The sequence below is a fragment of the Varroa jacobsoni genome, unplaced genomic scaffold, assembly GCF_002532875.2.
Source record: "Varroa jacobsoni isolate VJ856 unplaced genomic scaffold, vjacob_1.0 scaffold_1091, whole genome shotgun sequence".
Classification (NCBI taxonomy): Eukaryota; Metazoa; Arthropoda; class Arachnida; order Mesostigmata; family Varroidae; genus Varroa; species Varroa jacobsoni.
The window spans coordinates 139,876-157,952 of NW_019213993.1; the positions used below are offsets into that span (position 1 = coordinate 139,876).

General features: G+C 43.9%; 1 protein-coding gene across 1 annotated transcript in view; it reads right to left on the reverse strand.

Annotated features, from left to right (window-relative positions):
- Positions 1 to 12,456, reverse strand: part of LOC111266496 (zwei Ig domain protein zig-8) — a 50,403-nt gene extending 37,947 nt beyond the window's left edge. Inside the window, exon 1 of the mRNA XM_022844027.2 lies at positions 12,279 to 12,456. Within this exon, the coding sequence (XP_022699762.1) occupies positions 12,279 to 12,456 (178 nt within the window). The remainder of the gene's footprint in view (positions 1 to 12,278) is intronic.
- Positions 12,457 to 18,077: the final 5,621 nt, after the last annotated feature.

Genomic DNA, 18,077 nt, shown 5'->3' on the forward strand with positions numbered 1-18,077 from the left:
GCTTAGCTATCGGACAGGCATTTATTAGCTAAGGTATAAGATGAACTACGGCCGTCGGAGAAACAATCGGTGAATTATACCACATGTCTACGTTTATACATAGCGTTGGCTATCTAGGGCATAAATATGCTTAGTTCGTCCGTATTATCCTGCCGATCGAGATACTGTCCCCGCTGAGATCCACTCGTACTAATTACTGCTATTCATTTTGTGTCTCGTAATCGAGAATGGGGAATAGCCTCCAACGCTAGCCCAAAGAGTGTACCTGAATTGATCCAATCGTACAGCATAATACGCAGTTTATGCATAGAAATGAAACAGTTAACAGTCCGAGCTGGCCGTCTACACAATTGCGTACCTGATTCTACATATAAATATATATAAAATCAGGTACCGCAAACGAAGCAAAAATTTATTTAACAAGTGGGCGTCTAAACAAAATTACAATGCAATCTTTATATTCGGATGCGATGATGACGCTGATAACTGGATACGCGCGTCATACAATCTTTTTCCTATAATACTTTTCTGATAGTTGGGTTCACTGTGGCAAGGTTCAAGGGCTGAGATGTATATTTGGTTGACACGGAAGTAAACGACCGGACTTGTTCTAGGCTCATATGCCCTACTAATAACCTATCTGACTGCACAGATCAAGTGCCCTTGCCGGACAATAAAATCGTACTTCAACCTTGACCCGCAGACCCAAGTTTGTGGTGTCTGATAATCACCGCTTGTATCAATCAGAATAATGGACGTATCGCATATAAGCTACCAAAGTAGTTCTTTAAAGGGTTAAGTTTGAACAAGGCTACTTTTTGTCAGCCGGCTGACAGCCTTCCACGTAAGTTCAACTCTTCACTGCGAACTGGGTTATTGTTAACGATCGATTGGTGATTATGGAATACGATTTATAACTAGCTAAAGCTGGTTTAGGTCGAACCGCTTTTTCAGTTTTGTAATTTAGCCTCGATTCTTCCGTTTTATCGTTTCCGACCTATCCGTCACGAAAATGTCACTTCATTCCAAGCAAACAGATACTTTTGCAAATTCAAATAACGTCTGTAACAAGCACTGACGCACCGGAATGCAACGGAAATTTGACGGCTCCAGGCATTTGAGATGCACGGAACAATTTCACTAGAATCGGAGCTCTGAAGAAAGGCAAGCGAACTTAGGACTGCAGTATATTTCTAGCGTTTTGAATTGTACTGGCCGAATCAACCGTACCTTATTAATGACGCGTTGACCGTCGGAGCTATTAAGCCTAAAACATCGTAAGGAGCGTTGACGGGGGCGTTCAAAGTTTCGTTCTATTTTACTGAATTGAACTAATGACCATAAATAGACCCGAGCAGTGTCGACTATGATATAGGTTTGAGCACATGCTCTATATAATTAGTTGTGGTACTTCCTGAATCATTTTACTCACTACCGGGAAATTCATTTTTTTCATTCAGAAACGCATATGAAAGCATTTCAACAAGTCCTATGTACATATACAAATTTCACTGTGGGGAAGCTTAAGAATTAGATTTGAAATTTGAATGAGAATGCACCTATATACGATGCAGATGAAGACAGAATCACAACAGTAGCACAATACGATCCCTTATTCACAATATAATAGTTACAATAGAAAATATTAGATGGCTAGGCATGCTTTCCGTGTACCGCAGATGAAAGGCTGCTGTCACCCACCGAACAACGCTGTAACATTATAGTTTATAACATTGTGTTTGTTCTCATCAAGGGAATGGAAGGCCAAGGGTACCCCCACCGCTCCACTGGTGTTGTCGACGAGATGAAATCCAAGAGAACTATCGCTCTTCCTTGCATCCATATGCGTAGTTGAATATTATAGCGCGTGTTCCATCTCATCTAGCCAGTAGCAGACGGACCACGCAGCCAGGTTCGTACAACTAACTGTTCTTATGAAATCTGATGTCCTTTCATCATGATGATGACGCCATGGATACGATAAGCGCCGCTAACAGCGCACGACTTCAAGATCAATCCCTAAAAGCTTTTTACTTATAAGGGTGACGAACGCACGTGGATGAGCAAAAGAGATTATATTACGAAGAGGTCGAATTCCGAAAATCAGCCGAGTGGAGCGGTAGTTATTGCAGAAGCCCACGTCTGGTCGGTTGGTTGACAGCCTTTACCTACACTCAGTCACGTAGAGGTCATTACTGTCACAGGTTGATATAAAGAGAAGTAAAATGTTCCGTTCGTCTACTCTCAGGAAGCGGCCGATATTAGGTCCACCGCGCGGTTCTTGACAGGGGCAGCTTGGCCCACCTATTAATTCTTACCCAATCGGACACGTGGCGTATGATATGCACGTGGATATATAGATAGGTGTGTATGTTCGCCGATAAGTTGGTTTGTGCTTATGTCTATCTGTTTGCAGAAAAAGGCCTCGCCGTTAGTTATAAACTGGTATAAAATATCCGTTAGGTCGAATCGAATCATACGATTGAACCATACCATTTTTTGCTCACCTCGTTATTCTTGTAAGAACCCGTGATGTTTTCGGACATTGTTGCTCCTTTAACCTGAATCGGGCTTATTGAATAACATCTGCCGCAAGGAGATTGATGCGGTAAACACTTTTTCACCGGTGCGCGTGTCATAGGAGTTCATCGGAACATAGAAACTTACTTTTTTTACACTCACGCAAGGACGTTATCGGAAAAGCCATTGTCATCTTTGATAACAGCATAGCTACTATGATTAAATCAAATGAGCCAAACGCCAAAGGTTTCTGGCGTTTTCCTGCGAATCTACCCATCTTGAAACGATGGACAGATTTCGTTTTTCTTACGGACATCAACGAATGCGTAAACGTTATAGGCCATCATGAAGTCAATAACGTCAGAGTACCGAGGTTTATGCAGATGCTTTTGGAAAATTGCCGTTCAATCCAGTTTATATTGCTTACTATAACGATGCAAATATGCCTATGAGGTACTAAACATTCTTTGTTTATAAAGCATGTTGTGTGTGCTATTAACGAGCATCAAATGTAAGTGCCTAAGTATGAGACTCATCGTTAGATGAGTTCACCCTTAGTTACTTATGGACTTACTGAAACACAAGACAGTTATCAAAACAAACAAACAAATAATATACAAAGCTCGATTAGGCCAATAATAGGACTGTGTTTGATATTTGTTTATCGAATGTCTAAACGCCTGCCTATCAAGGGGGAGGCGGGACAATATCGGCTGTAGCATAGAAAGACTAATGAGCTAGCACGACGCTGATCAGCCAGCCGGCGTTAGTCAACTCTCCTTCGTTTAACTTATCGATCTATTTGTCTACAAATAAAACACTGTACCATACCCCTTACTTTTGCTTTTTTGAGTCGTTAAAAGCTGGATTGTGTGTCAACTAAACAGGGTAAAATGGCCATGGAACATCACAAGACGAAGGCATATTCGTTGTATCGTCAGAAGCTGTATGTCATAGTTTGCATGCTGTGCTACCTGGTAGCAATGTCTGAGTCCGAGGGAAGGTGTTGGCAGCGCCCCTGGTGCCAGACAACAAAGCTTTGCGCTAAGGCAGCGAGAAGTAAAACGTGTTTCTGAAAGTGAATAAAGAACAGGGCGCGGAGAAACACACGAAGGCTCGAGTGCCCTATAGGTCGTCTAGACAGTAATAAATTCGAAGAACCTGCTTTCTTGCATGGCAACTGCCCGTGCTTTTGCCAATTCGCATAGGCCTTCGCATGTATATATAACGATAACAATATATTATAAATAGACGTTTAGGTGCAATCGTTTCTCAGTGACGACTTCGCCAAATTGTAATAAAAATTCTAAGGTCTGAGGAAGCTCAATAATATAGATCACATTCTAGATGCGACTTTCTATTGAACCTCGTGAACTGCAGTTTGGCCGGACATTTTCTGTCGTATAGCTTTGTTTACCGCAGACACACGAATGGCATAATGTATAGTTAGAGATGAGTCCGTTGATGGTGATTGCCGTTGCTGTTCTTGTAGGAAGCGCAAGAGACAAAAATCGATGAACAGGTCAACCGCTTCTTATTTGGTAAGGACACCTCCAGAAACGCATATGGCAACATACAGCGGATCCTCTTTTTCATGACGTTTTGCAGAAAGCTCTTGACGGTTGGTTTCTTACCGTACATGTGTATAAAAATTTTTTTCGAAAATACTATTTTTGCTCAACAGATTCAGCTTTTGCAAAGGGATCCATCTAAACAGTCATGCGCACACCTTAATATTGTCGTTTACCATGCGAGTATAACACAGTAGTGTGCGTTGAGTGTTTTCGCTAGTGCAAACAGCTTCCCCTATTGATCCCGTTAGCTAGACATAGTTATATGTAGTACATAACAAGATACACTGATACACAACTGTACCGCGGGTACAGCTCGCCGTACCTCGCTTCCGTAGATACAGTACGAAGCTGACTTCTACGTTTGTTCATATCTTGTGCTCTGCATGGTAATTGACTAGTATTATACGTGCTTAACGTGTTATCTCGGTTGCTAGAAATAACTGTCGTTGTTTCTAGTACTTGCGCTTATATGTGCTAACTCCCGCCACTATTACTGATAGAATCGAAGAACGTTCGCCTTTCTCAGAAACTCCACAAGACTGTGAAGGACAAAGAAACACCCGTGTGCTTTTGCAAACATCGATTACGATAAGTAACGGCTATACAGTTGGCCATAGCATGAACAGTATAGTGAGTGAGGAAAAAGATATAGGACTAGAACAATGCATTAATATTACATTGAAAAAAATCCAATGAACAATCAAGAGCATACTGCTAAGGACGAAACAAATACCGAAATGACCTATAGCCCCCATAAGGATTGCGCCATATTAGGCGAATCTCTGTAAAAAAAAAAATGCTAGCATTGGTATATGAGGTGCGCTATCATTTACGCTATCCATAATGTCAGGCCTATTCGCTCCTGTTTTGGTTTAGTGTAAAAATAAATCATTACATCATTGTTTCAATTGAGTCTACGAAGGACGAATACCAAATAAACTTAAATCAAGCGTTGTTTAATAAAAACGCAATGCAACATATCGGTCCTTTATGATATTTAAAAGCTTACTATACGATGCATTGACGTTCTTGCTAATTCGTAAAGTCATACTAACTCGGTTATGAAAAATTAAGAGTTCCTTTGCTATTTTTATAGTGATGATGGTAGAGAATCCGACAGCTGCGCGTTGCGCTGTAGTCTTTCATAGGTCATACCACATCTGCACATATTTAAACACGCAATTGATCGACCTGAATGGATAGAATAGTTTCCATCTATGGAACCTAATTTAAGCACAAAAAAACTAATAAGCTGCCCTCCCATACCCCGCAACCCACCTTCAAATGGTTTGAAAGAAAATAGCACAAGTGTACTGTATCCTCTTTGTAAATCTGCGTGTGAATGTAAAAAATGCTCGATTGTCCATTTAATAAGGCATTTGCTTTCCCATTCACCATTTTCAGAACTCAGGAAGACAAGGCATCGAGTCGAGATAGGTTTTGGGTTAAGCTGCTAAACGAACCGCGAAATGGACAAACAAAGAGGTGGACCTAGAGATGTCTGCGCTATTGCCGTTATTGCTTTTTTCTTCTACAAAAAGGGTGCCGAGATTAGGGTGCACGCGTTTAGGGAAACAAACGAAAAGGTTTTAACGAGTTGACGCGTTTGCGATTGTCCTACCGTTGGGCTCTCGTATACAACGAACACGAGTCGAGACGATGATCCCAGCAGTGGAAGCTGGCACCGTACACGTTGTTACAGTTCTCTAGTTCCTAGTTCCTTTAGGATAAAGATACAAACAAGTCCTATCTCGACATTGGTGGCTTGCTTGAATAGCCCCAGCAAGTTCATACCCGTTTGTTCGCCTGATCATCCGCCTGCTACGTGTTTCCTTTTTCTGTCCCTTGTCCCCTGACAACGCCGGACATGTTTAAACGAAGCACAGCCGCGAGTGTTCTTGTTCGATCGTGATTCCGAATGACGCGCATCGTGGTCGTGCTGTGGGTTGTGGTTGAGGCTAAGCGGGGGACCGCGACAATGCCTTTCTTTCTACTTTGCGATTCCTGCTGCATTCGTCGAGGATCTTTGTTCGCCTAGACAGGCATTTGTCACATTATCGCAATCAGCCCCAATGCTAGCTATCGCCGCATTCCTGTGTTTACTCGGTAGCTGTGTAGGTTGGTCGGTATGGAAATATATGGCTGACATGGGCGTGGTGCGGGAACGGCATTAAGTTCGAGAGAAACAAAAACCCACGACTGCTAGCAACAGCGATTTTGTTCAAAACCAGCGGGGCACACCTTCAGTGTACATACACATGTAATTAGAGAAAAGTAATGGGTTCTTATTTGTCTCGTGATTGAATGAATTCGTGTTAAACTGAAGTGTCCTTCAGTTCAAGGGTAGTGCGATCGAACGAAATAATGAGTAGGAGCCGAATAGAAAATTAAAATAGCGCTGGGCGCGTACGAGCACCTTTTCTAATTCTGCCCTTGTCGTGACCTTAAGTATGATTATAGTTTCCCGAAATAATCTAGAAGTTCACTGAAGAAATAATCATGTTGTGAGTGTACGGACCAAAACTTCCGACAAAAACGGCTTCCGTCTCTGTATGGTTCTATCAGAAATAAATACAACCCGAAAAATATGCGTGACTATGCCATTAGTATCAAGCGCACAGCCATATTGCGTGGGTATAGTCTCTTTGCTAGAAAATGTCAACACTTATATAATCTTTAAATAAACATATCTTACACTTCGAGTCTACGTGTAGCCTTTCATTTGCTTACGGTCGAACTGCCTTATTAGGCAGAGTAAGCTACTCGTACTTCTTAGCTCCTAAACCTATAACGGTCGTTTTTCAGTCGTAATCCCTCGTTGTCAGTATCGGCCGTTCTCTTTGGCGTCGACTCCCTTTTCTTTCTGTCTTCGTTCGCTTCTTGTCCATTAATGTCAATATTAGCTTTAGTTCGTCGTTACCGTATCGGAACACTGTGAGAAAATGTAAGCACCTACAGAATGGACGTCTATGATAGTCTTTTTCGTTATAATATACTTGTCTCATCATACGCCGTTGCTCTCCTTCAGCAACTATATCAGAAGCAGCCCCGAGGCCATTATCTGCTGACCGAACAACTCCTTTTCCTTCAATGCGTCCCTGTTGCTGCTACTGCTACCGTTCCAGTCCATAGTTGCAATTCCTAGACCGAGTCATCACGACCGCTGTTATTGCCAGTCGACATAAGGAGAAAGACAATGGCTCCAGTGAAAACCATTCTCCTTTCAAAGCAAGCCAGTGCATCGTACTGTATGGTACGCCATGTGTGTATGTAGAAGTGTAGATATACCGCGCCGTACGTACAATGGCCGTGCCACGGGGTCACGGTAATGGTGGCACACTTTTTCTGGCGAGCGACAATGGTGACAGCAGGAGTAGCAGCGACAGCGGCTTGACTTTGGCTTAGAGCACCTGCTTGGCTGACTCGGTTGGATCTGCCGAGTCATCTCGAGTTGCGAAAACTTTTGTTTTCACCTTCTTTCGAGAAGTCTGATAGCAGACTTCTCTTCGGCCCTCTTTCTGCCCCAAACTTCGTTGCGACCCTCACCCGGCTTCCGGTCTCGTCATGTTCATCGGTCCGTTTTTGTCCCTGGTCGAATTTTGTCGCGAAAGGCGTATGCGCAGTCTAAACTGGGACAGATGCGCGAGAATGCCTGCATCCAGTAGCGGCTCACCAGCCAGAACTGAGCTCTTCCAGTTACCCTAAAAAAGACTTCGAACGACGGGTTATGGATCAGCACTTATGTCCTTCGTTGAACCATATTTAAAGAACGAAACTTCAAGCTGGGTGAACACAGTCATTACAGCCCTGCGCTGTTCCGCTGTGGTCGCGGTTCTTCTATCTGTCTTTTTTTAGGGCTTCCAGGAGCGACGGAAGATAAAAAGAAACACTGGCTGGCTCCTGGAATACGAAGCAGCTGAGTTGCAATGTAGACACGACTGCGTCCAGATTCGGACTTTTTCTAAGCGTTCGCCGTTCCGCTCTCTGATAGTTTCATAACATTGTGTTGGCCGTCCTGCGTCTGCTTCTGCTGCTGTAAGTGTGTTTCAGCTTGAGTCACTGCTCCCACTACGCAATCGTCGTTATCAATTATAGTAGCAAAGGTAATATACACTCGTCTGTATGCAAAACGCCCTCATCGATATTATAAAGATATTTACTGTATTGAAATTATATTCGGTTATTGGTTATTCTTTATGCGAGTAATCGAAGTAATCGTAAAAAAAAGTATCTTCTGCTGCGTCACATTTTGTATCGATGCCAAGTGTTCGGAACCAAAATGACCTATAGTATTGTGCGTCATATCTTTTAATAACCTGACGCGGCGTTTTCGACTTGTGTAGGCTGGCTGCTTTCACAGTAATAAGCTGACCGAGTTGCAGCAACTTGGCGGATCAGGTAGCGTTCAACGGGCAGCTAACAGGCTAGGGGGCCTAGTGAAGCGGAAGCTGGCCATTCATTAGATAACGCGAAGAAGAAACGGCCCAACACAAGAAGGCGCTGCTGCCCCACCAGCGATCGACGAAAGGCGGCTGTAAGAAATGGCTGACCACTAGGGACAAGAACATTAAGTTCACCGGCGAATCACAGAGCTATTGTTCTTGTTACCGAAATCAGCATAAGAAACAGGGGCAGCAGTAGAAGGAAGAACTCTGTATTGCCCTATAGTGGCAATGGCTCGCTCAGTTCAGCGCCACTTTGCCTAGTCAGGAACTTGTTTCTTCTAGTAATAACAGCCTTTGAACAACCGGATTCCTCTCCAAGAAAGGGTTGGCGAACTATGAAGCTCTAGGCCTACAAGCCAAAGCCGTAACCGGTAGTCTTCTTAACTTGACATTGTCAGCGGCAGTGGTATCTAGCAAACAAGGATGTCCATGGTTGACCTCAGTCGACAATGCAGATGACAATGTTTAGTACAGTCAAGATGATGTCCGAGCTTCCAAGAAATGGCTTCCATTCTCGGCTTCGCAGCCAATAAGAGCAGTCGCCGCTGCCACTGAAGCGGGTAGCGTGGCGATAAAGATTGGCGACAAAGGCTGTTCTACCATACTTTTGCTACTTCACCGCTAATCTTGCTGCCATTTCGACGACAACTGCTCGAAATATTGGCGTTTCCATTAGTGCGGTCAGCATATAGTTCTCCTAGTCGCTGAGTCTTCTCGGCAAGAGGTCGCATGGGTTGGTATGGATTAGACGGCGTCGCTCTCTTCATTTTCTTGCTTTACTCTGTTTCTTTTTCGCTTTTATCCTGGCGAAAACCAGTGAGTGAAACCTCAGTAGTCACGCTGTCTTCTCTGTGTTCCCTTCTGCAATCATGACCTCCGCGCCGCCTGTCATCCTCAGATATGGCAGACAGAAGCAAGCCACTGCGCGGGAAAACCTTTTCCGAAAGTGACATGCCGTTCGGGGCCAATGCAGCAATAACAACACAGCGGTAGTGGTGTTGACTGCAGAGTAGCAGACTTGCGATTGCTGGATACCACTAGCGAGATCTGGGGCTCTCACGCTTCGTAAAAGTACAACTAAAGCTTGTTGGAGCGAAGGTCCGGAATCGGAAGCTAGCTGGCTGGCCTGCAAGGAGCTGCTGAAGCACATAGACAGTTAAACAGGCGAATAGAGGCGACACGCACAATATAAAAGCTTTGTAGCTCTTTTGTGGCGGACAACGAGGCCGCTACTTTCATGTTACATCTTACTAACCAGTGATCTGACAATCAGCCAGCCGATCGGACGGAATGCCCTATTCGCCTGTTCCCTACTTGCGAAGGCTAATAGGAACGAAAGGCGAGAGAAGAAGCGCCGACGTGGCTGTGGTTGTGCTACGTTGTGCTATCCTGTACTGTCATAAAGACACAAAGATCAAGTCCAACAACGATAGAGACCGGAACTACAGTGGGTGGTTAGGGAAGTAGTCGTGGTAATGACGGGAATAGTAATAGTCATGGTTGTAGCCATAAAGGGTCCCGCAATAGTAGCAGATCTTTCCTTGCTAACGGGAGCGAGTGCCGGGTAGTTCACCGAGCGGTTAGGAAGGGACACAAAAAGCCGATTCGACACAGCCATCACCCACCCTGCAGCTACGATAGCAAATCGACGCCTCTAAGCGATGAGTAATTCTTGCTTAGTGAGCACTATTCTCCGGCCAAAGGCACCACCTTCTTTTTAGCTCAGACAACGGCTTGCATCCATCGTTCGATGATAAGCTAACTCGTCCAGGCTGCCTACCAACTTTGAGTCCTACTATTCTCTCATCGTCAAAGAAAAGTGGGCAATGAGCCCCAAGATTGTTATTTTGTCGGCGATTCGGCTGGCTCCGATCTCGCCGGCCAAGACTAAACAATAACGGTAGACCGAGATTCTTTCGGAAGTCGAGAGAAGGGAGTTATTCGTTAAAGAGTAACCCAACAGAAAAGAACAGAAAAAATACAAGCGTTTGGACAAAAGCGTTAGGCCTACTTGATCGGAGCTTATCACCTCCGTTCGCTGTCTTCTCGCACGCCGTTATCGTCGTTCCATCTCTTTTATATATACAATAAATGAAAGCTACCGTTTCTGTTAAGTTAAAAGATGAAAATAACCGTTGTCACCGAGGTTGGTCTGCCCCAGTCGCAAAGCTTAATTTTCTTTGCGTGTTCAGTTACTTCACATGCTTATGCTCTGTGTATGCTCATGCGGATTGCAGGTCAAAAAGTTATTCTTTCACTATTTTAGTATCAGCCAAAAATCTATGCGTAGTGGCAGAAGGCCTAATCTCTCTGTATTTGTTGCAAAAGTTGAACATTTGAATCAAATAAGAAATACTTTAAAACACTGTGCCTGGACAAAACACAAGGGATATAGACAAGCTATATAGGATGTTAGCGGTGGTCAGCGCCAATCTGCAAAGTATTACCGTGTGCGACGAATTGATATTTTAGCTTAGCAGTAAAAATCAGCGCCAGGCGTTCTTACCAGTTCTGGATGTAAAATTTACTATGGTTACTTCTATGGCGTGACGATGGATATGGGTGACGCACGTGTGTTAGAATCAAGGGCATGGCTTGCTTCACTAGCTAGTAACTCAGCGTGCTAGGAGCGTCCAAGCGGATGATAGTAAACATTGTATCTATCTATTACCTTGAGACATGCCCTGCGAAGACCATATTTAGTTTTGGTAATTTTCGATGCAATAATCTGCCTCAAACACCATCTGCAACTTCTATCTATGTGCCATTATTCGAACTGCAAAAATCGTCTGATAGGTAGCATACTCCTGCATAAAAGAAGTGGATATAAGCAGTAATAAGGTGAGTATTGGACGTCCTTTAATCGTTTAATATCCTTCCTCTTTGGCGGGGAAGTGGCTTTACGAAAAGAGAGGTTCCCGACGTCAGGCAAACCAATCAAAGACCGAAAAGGCCTACAATAAACACGACATTGAAGACTTGCTGACATTGCCTGGACTCCGTCAAAGACCAATCTATATCGCCCCAACGGTGTTGCTTGCCTTATTCAGTGTTCAGAGTGTCAAATACTTTGTTAAAGGGTACTGAACCCTATATTTGTTGGCATTGAGGCCTAAACACAATATCCGAAGTTCCTCAGCGTAAGCTAAGAACCCGACTCGCCTTGAAGGGAGTTCGTCCGAAGAAAGCCGCCCGAGTGCCCATCCTCTTTGAATATTTGCAAATGGACCAGGAACGAACGATCGAGTTCACCTCTGCAAAGGTGAAATCCCTAATAAACTCGGATTTTGTCCCTTGTGTCCTAAGGCATCATTGTACCTACGGCAGGATGGAATTTCAGCGGATCAGCATAAGTTCGCAAGCCATTAATAATAGCAAATGGTATACATGTAAATGCTTGTAACAGCGGAACTTATATGGCAGTTCTATCACGAAGCACGATCAACAGAAAAAGGTTTTAAGATTCAAAGTTACACACGATGCACTATGTGGAACGTATCTTGATCAGCTTTTGAACCCGTTTGAGCGATGGGCTGAGTGGACGCGGTTAACATGCGTGTCGTGTTCTACATACAACATCCATGCATTGATGTCAAAGAATAGACGTTTTGATAGGCGTTGATAGTTTTCAGATGTGCGAGGCGTGGGCGTATTACAGTACACTGTTTAGAAAATTAAGGCATTGCAGTACCTAGTATATAACGTGGTGAAGAAATAACGGTGACTCTCTGACTGCTACCTGGACATGCCTTGGGTGAATTGGTAACTTCTTTTAACAGACGCAGGAAAAGTAATGAGCATAGGAGACTTGACGTGTGAGATGTCGAGTTTTTTGCTCTTGGATCAACTGGGCCGAAGAACCGTAAAGAGCAATGCGATGAATAAGCTTCCTGTAGTGCAAACGAGCAAAATCGCATATTAATATGACTTTATTCATAATAAACTGATGGAACATATTGGAGGAAGTATTTATAGGGCGTATATATACATTCGTACCACTGTTTACGTGTGAAAAAAAGCAAGGTTTCTGGGGGTAACTTCTCGGGAATATATTCGCGTACAAACCATATGTAACTACTATAGATCATTTGCATAACGTATATGGACGATAATGCGAGAAGGTCTTCCTTATACATACACATCACGTATGCATTTGTATCCACGCGCTATGATATGCTTTCTCCTTTTTAAAACGATGTGGTTGAGTGCGCGATCTTGCCACCCACGTTCACTGATATGTGACCTTGAGCAGGCCATCTTTCGTCCTTATTCCTATGAACAAGTCCCAAGCCGTTATAAGCAACCGCTACTGCCAGACGATAAATCTATGCGTACATTCTATCTGTGTAGTGTCTCGCAATCCGGCCTTTGGAAAATGGTTTCCAAGCAACAGCAATGAAAAGCAGAACCAGTAGAATCGGACGGTCAATAAATACGTATAATAAAATTACAGGAGGAACATTGGCATACAAGAATAATAATAATAACTCTTTTACTAAGTTTTACTAAGTTACCGACAATGGTAATAGGAAATCGTTTGGAATAATGGAATAGTTGTAATGAAGCTCTTAGGTATCGACCACTAGCATTCTGAGGCATCTATACATAATATTCGATAGGAATCCATATGGGAAAAAAATATACATAGCAATGGACAAAATACGAACATATTTCGGATATGAATGTATATTATTACCAACAAAACAATTTGATTTTCTGTAGGACTAGGGGCAGTGAGGAAAACATTCCTGCCTATGCTATAAGCGCTTGATTCAATCAAATTACTGTAGTTGGTCCCAATATGAAGAAAGCCACGGTAAGGAACGGCGATTATTTCAGTTTGAAAATCTGCTATCAAACTGCAAAATGAACAAGTTACTGCCCAATAACAGAGTTGTTGTTACTATAGTTGTACATAAAAGGTTGCATACCTATATCTGAACGACTGGGAAAATTTAGCCGCTCCGCATATTCGTTGCACCTTATCACCCCATCAGACAACAGGCCGCACGCATCCTCCAAACCATGCACGCATACGCGGGGCCTGTTTTCCAATACCCCCGCTCCTCTGATATGATCTTTTTTCGGCTGTTGCCGTCACCGCTTTTGCCGTCGCTACCACGTTAGATCCCTGTGCACTTTTCTTGCAAGAACTGCCATCCAGTAATGGCTATATGGAGTACCTATACCACTCATAGCCAACCCACATAGCCGTCACTACTGGCACACCATTGCCGCGCGTCCTCTGTTAAGACCGAACGAGTGTGAAAGCAGCTGTGGCGCGCTCGTTCTAACAACTAAGCTGTACCATCGGCGCTTCTGCGGCGTCTGTCTCCACTACTGCTGCTACCAGCGCCGCTCGGAGGTGTACGGTAGCGGAAACAACAGCAGGCGGTAGCAAACGGCGGCGACGTGCAGACAGATCATCAAATTTGGAGCAGGGCTCCCTTCTCGTTCATTCTCATCCAAGGGACCTTGCTCATTCTGCTACATCCAACTTTTTTACTCCCGTATGGGTTCTACGCCTCCGGTTCGTTCCGTACTGCTGGCATCACTACGGTTTCTGTGAAACGGTACAGTCGGGCTTGCTGTTGAAGATGCTTCTGGTAGTGAAATATATGGAACAGGCGGCCCTTGAAGGCGTGGTGGAACGAAATACAACCCTAGCCCTACGCCCTCGATACAGCCTATTCACCGCCTTCCTTCTTCTAGTTGGAGCTATAGGCAACGGCAGCTCCTTGTATAAGAGAAAAGAACTATGCAAGAGGAACAGAGAAAGAGGCCCGAGTGGGAAGCTTCTACCTTCAGTTCTTTCCCGACTCTTCGCCCCTTGTTAGCTCTCAGCTTAGCACGTAGCGAGACTCTTGCCAGCAGTTTCTGCCTCTGCTTAAGTTTGCTTATCAGAGAGCGGCGGCCGGAATAGGGGCTCACTGTGGCGGCGGCGCGCGCAAGTCATGCGAAGAAGCAGGCAAAATGGCATGAAGTCGTCAACGACACCGATGACGACAACATCGAAGGAAAGAAAGAAGAGGTGAATGCGCAAACGAGAAGAACAACGGTTGGTTGGATCGTTCACGGACGGGTACTAGGCCGCTCGGTAGGTCGACGTGATTCTTCTGCTTTAGCCCTTAAAGAATGGCCCGTCGTGTTTCCCCTATATTCTTGAGCACAACGTACAAAGCGATCCGACCGACAATCCGCTAGCTATCTTCATATAAAGGAGAAGGACTGGTTGACGCTGGGCGCGGCACCGAAGACAGACACGCCGAGTAAAAGATGTAGAACAGCCACGGTTATGCCAGAAACAGCAGTATGAATAACATATACACGCTCTTATAAAGAGCAGCAACAGGCTATTAAGTGCAGATATGGTGGCCTCATGATAGCCGGATAGCACTTCGTTTCTTGTTCGCTTAGTTAAAGGCGTTAGCATATGGAAGGGAAAGGCGTCCTTAGACTCGGTTGGCTTCTTTTCGCGGTTCCCGGCTTCAAGGAGGCATTCAAGGCCTTAGTCATGGACATGGCGGTTACATGTGTATGTGTATCGTCTGTGCAATACCATGTTGTACCTCCGTCTAGCTTACACGACCGTAGATGAACAGAGTATTTACATCGGTTGCTAATGTGATGCGCTGTGTACCTAATAATTTACTAATATTTGTGGTAAAGACCATATCTCGACGTATTTATGTGAATCGCGCTCATAAAGACTAAGCAGCACCTTATTATCAGATTAGCTATGTTCTAACTATTCCTTTCATCCGTACTGTGTTCGGATATCTCCTTTGGTCTCGTGATGCCCCTATCTTAGTTGTACGTTTATTTACTGCATGCGCATTGTACTTGTTGAAGAAGCTGTCTAATGCATAGACACATTGGTTACTAGTGCTTTTCCGCGCCCTGCGCCTTCATTCGCTCTTTATCTCCTCTGCAAGTCTGCCTGAAGCCTGTTAGCAGGTTCCTTGTTTTTCAGAAGGACACGCGAAATGAGCAGGAATACGTGTTCGCTGTTGCTGCTTGAGATAAGCGACACAGAGGCCGTTGCTGCAGCTAGCAAACGCAGCCATCCCCCCCACAACGCGTGGGGTCACCAACTGTGTCCAGCCTCACAAACCACTACCATGCTAACTTTTATTTTAAACCCGATTTGGGTGCAATACTAAATCCGTACTACTTCACGATCGTTAAGAGACTGATTGTGATGTTATTAGAACAGCGAGAACAAGTAAGATATTATCATTATTGCAACTGTTATAGCAGTTTGGACGCCTTTTGTCTTGCGCATACATCATATCCAACATTTATGATACACGAATGTATGTTTCACATTTTGTAAACCTATATTCAACAGACAGGAACAGGCATGGAGAAGCGTACACTTGTCAGTTGCCACTTGCGACTAAAACTCAAACGAGGCTGTTATATGTGAGGGGCATATGAAGTAGATAAGAAACGTAGAGATTTCTTTGACCAAATATACTTGATACACGTGTTACGTACAACCTCAAGTGATACAATTCCGTTAAAAAAATATTGTACTTTATTTTAAATTTATTTTCCATAATGTAGTCAGCAACTACTTCGTTGAAGTCCGGCATTATTTCGAATGCCAGCACTTGCTTTAGCAACTAGTACTTTCGGCTCATTGAATGCTTACGACTCCGTAAATGCTCACACAGCCGCTGGCTGTACAATTCGAGTTCTCACATCGTTACAAGCACCTGCATTTTTCTGCCAGAGGAGGAGAAGCGCAGGTTGTATTGCCTAATTTAGGCTACTTTATTCTAGCCTGATCAGACAGTGTGCCTTACTGTACAACTAGCCCTTTGAAATCGTGAGTACAGTGGCTGATTTAGTGACGATGAGCGGAGTGGGGGTCGAGTGCCAGTAGGTGTGATACCGAAGCAGGACACCAGACTACTTGCCCACAAAAGACGAACGGAATGTATTAGACTGGCACTGCTGCGAATTACCGTAATCTGGCCAAAGGAAAGACGAACGATCTGCAGGGCGGCCAATGAAAAAACAACGTGCTTGCGTTGAGTGTTACTCTAGCAGGACCCAGAGAAAAGGCTTCTTGCACACTGCATCAAATATAAGAGAATCTCTTACCACGTAACGACTTACACGAGGAGAGATCATGTGCAAAGAGTGGAAAAAGGACGGACTGGATTGTATGCTCCGATGAATTTAATTATTTTGAAGTAAGGGGTTCGCCGGTCTTGTTCGGTCTATACGTACAGAGTGTTGCTTTATTCTTCAGAGTATGGTCCGGTCTCTTCTTCATTTCAGCGCAATTTCCACGAAGCAGTACTAGTGGCCCTTTAGTATACCGCTACTTCTTCATAAAATGAGAAACACTACACACTACCATGACAATACAGGAAAGGAGAGCGAGAGAGGGATAGAATGGGGGCAAACAGAATCGATACAGAAGGTTGGAAAAAAACATTGTCGACTCTGTGAACATCTTTATGAGGTTTCCCTTCCAGCCTCTACCTTTTGAAGAATCGATTTCCAGCCAAGTACCGGCTGCATATGTTATACACTGAAACAACGTAAACATCCATCAAAAGTAAAATTTCTTGTAGTTGAAAAGAATTACCTATGCTTATACCGCCATCAGAAATATCAATGTATACACTACAATACAGGAATAACTTTACTCAAGAGAGTAGATTATGCAGCATGTAATCGAGAGTTGTGCCAGGTTTGTTTTAGCTTTACAACCTGTAATGCATCTATTCAACATAACGTCTTATATCTGGATTTTGAATTACTATAAAAACAAATCGCCCTCATATGTAGCGCTATAACTTTGTTACACGCCAGCACAAATCCACTGGCTGGATTTTGATCTCTACAAGAATAGATTTTTGTCGACTTTAATGAACTATCATATTCCTGCGTTCTCCCAAAATTTAATTTAAATGCTATGCTTAATGTGGTTAAAAGAAGGTTTTTTCGTGCTCTACGCTTAATATTGCAGTTAGGGATTCCCTCAGACAAGTATAGTTTTGCTCGCTTTCAAACTTATACCACCTCAATGAAGATACACGCTGCGACTGCACTACGAGGCTAGCGCGGCTACTGATCCAACCCACCGTGAAAGGACCAGGAGAAGATGCAAACACGACATGGATAAACAGATCGATACAGCGTTCCTACTGATCGTAGCAATAGTTTTCTAGGAAAACCGTGACGGAACAAGCGAACGAAACAGAAAATGACAAGAAAGCTAGCAAGAAACGCGTCAGTATTTCCTAACCATGGATGAGATCGAACAGTGGGTTATACTGAGCGGTCAACTAGAAGCTGATAGGTCGCCTGCTTCATTGACAAACCAACGCTCACATTAGAACAGAAGGGCCGCCAGTCTATTTGATGGCAGAAGTGGCCTTTCACCACTGCAGAAGTGTCATCCCCGTCCAGCCCAGCTCAGCCAAATTCGTCCATCTGCCGTTAAGATACCGAAAGGATATCAGCTGCCATTGGGCAAAACAGAAAGACCAAGAACGGTACAGGTTTGGGTAGGTCG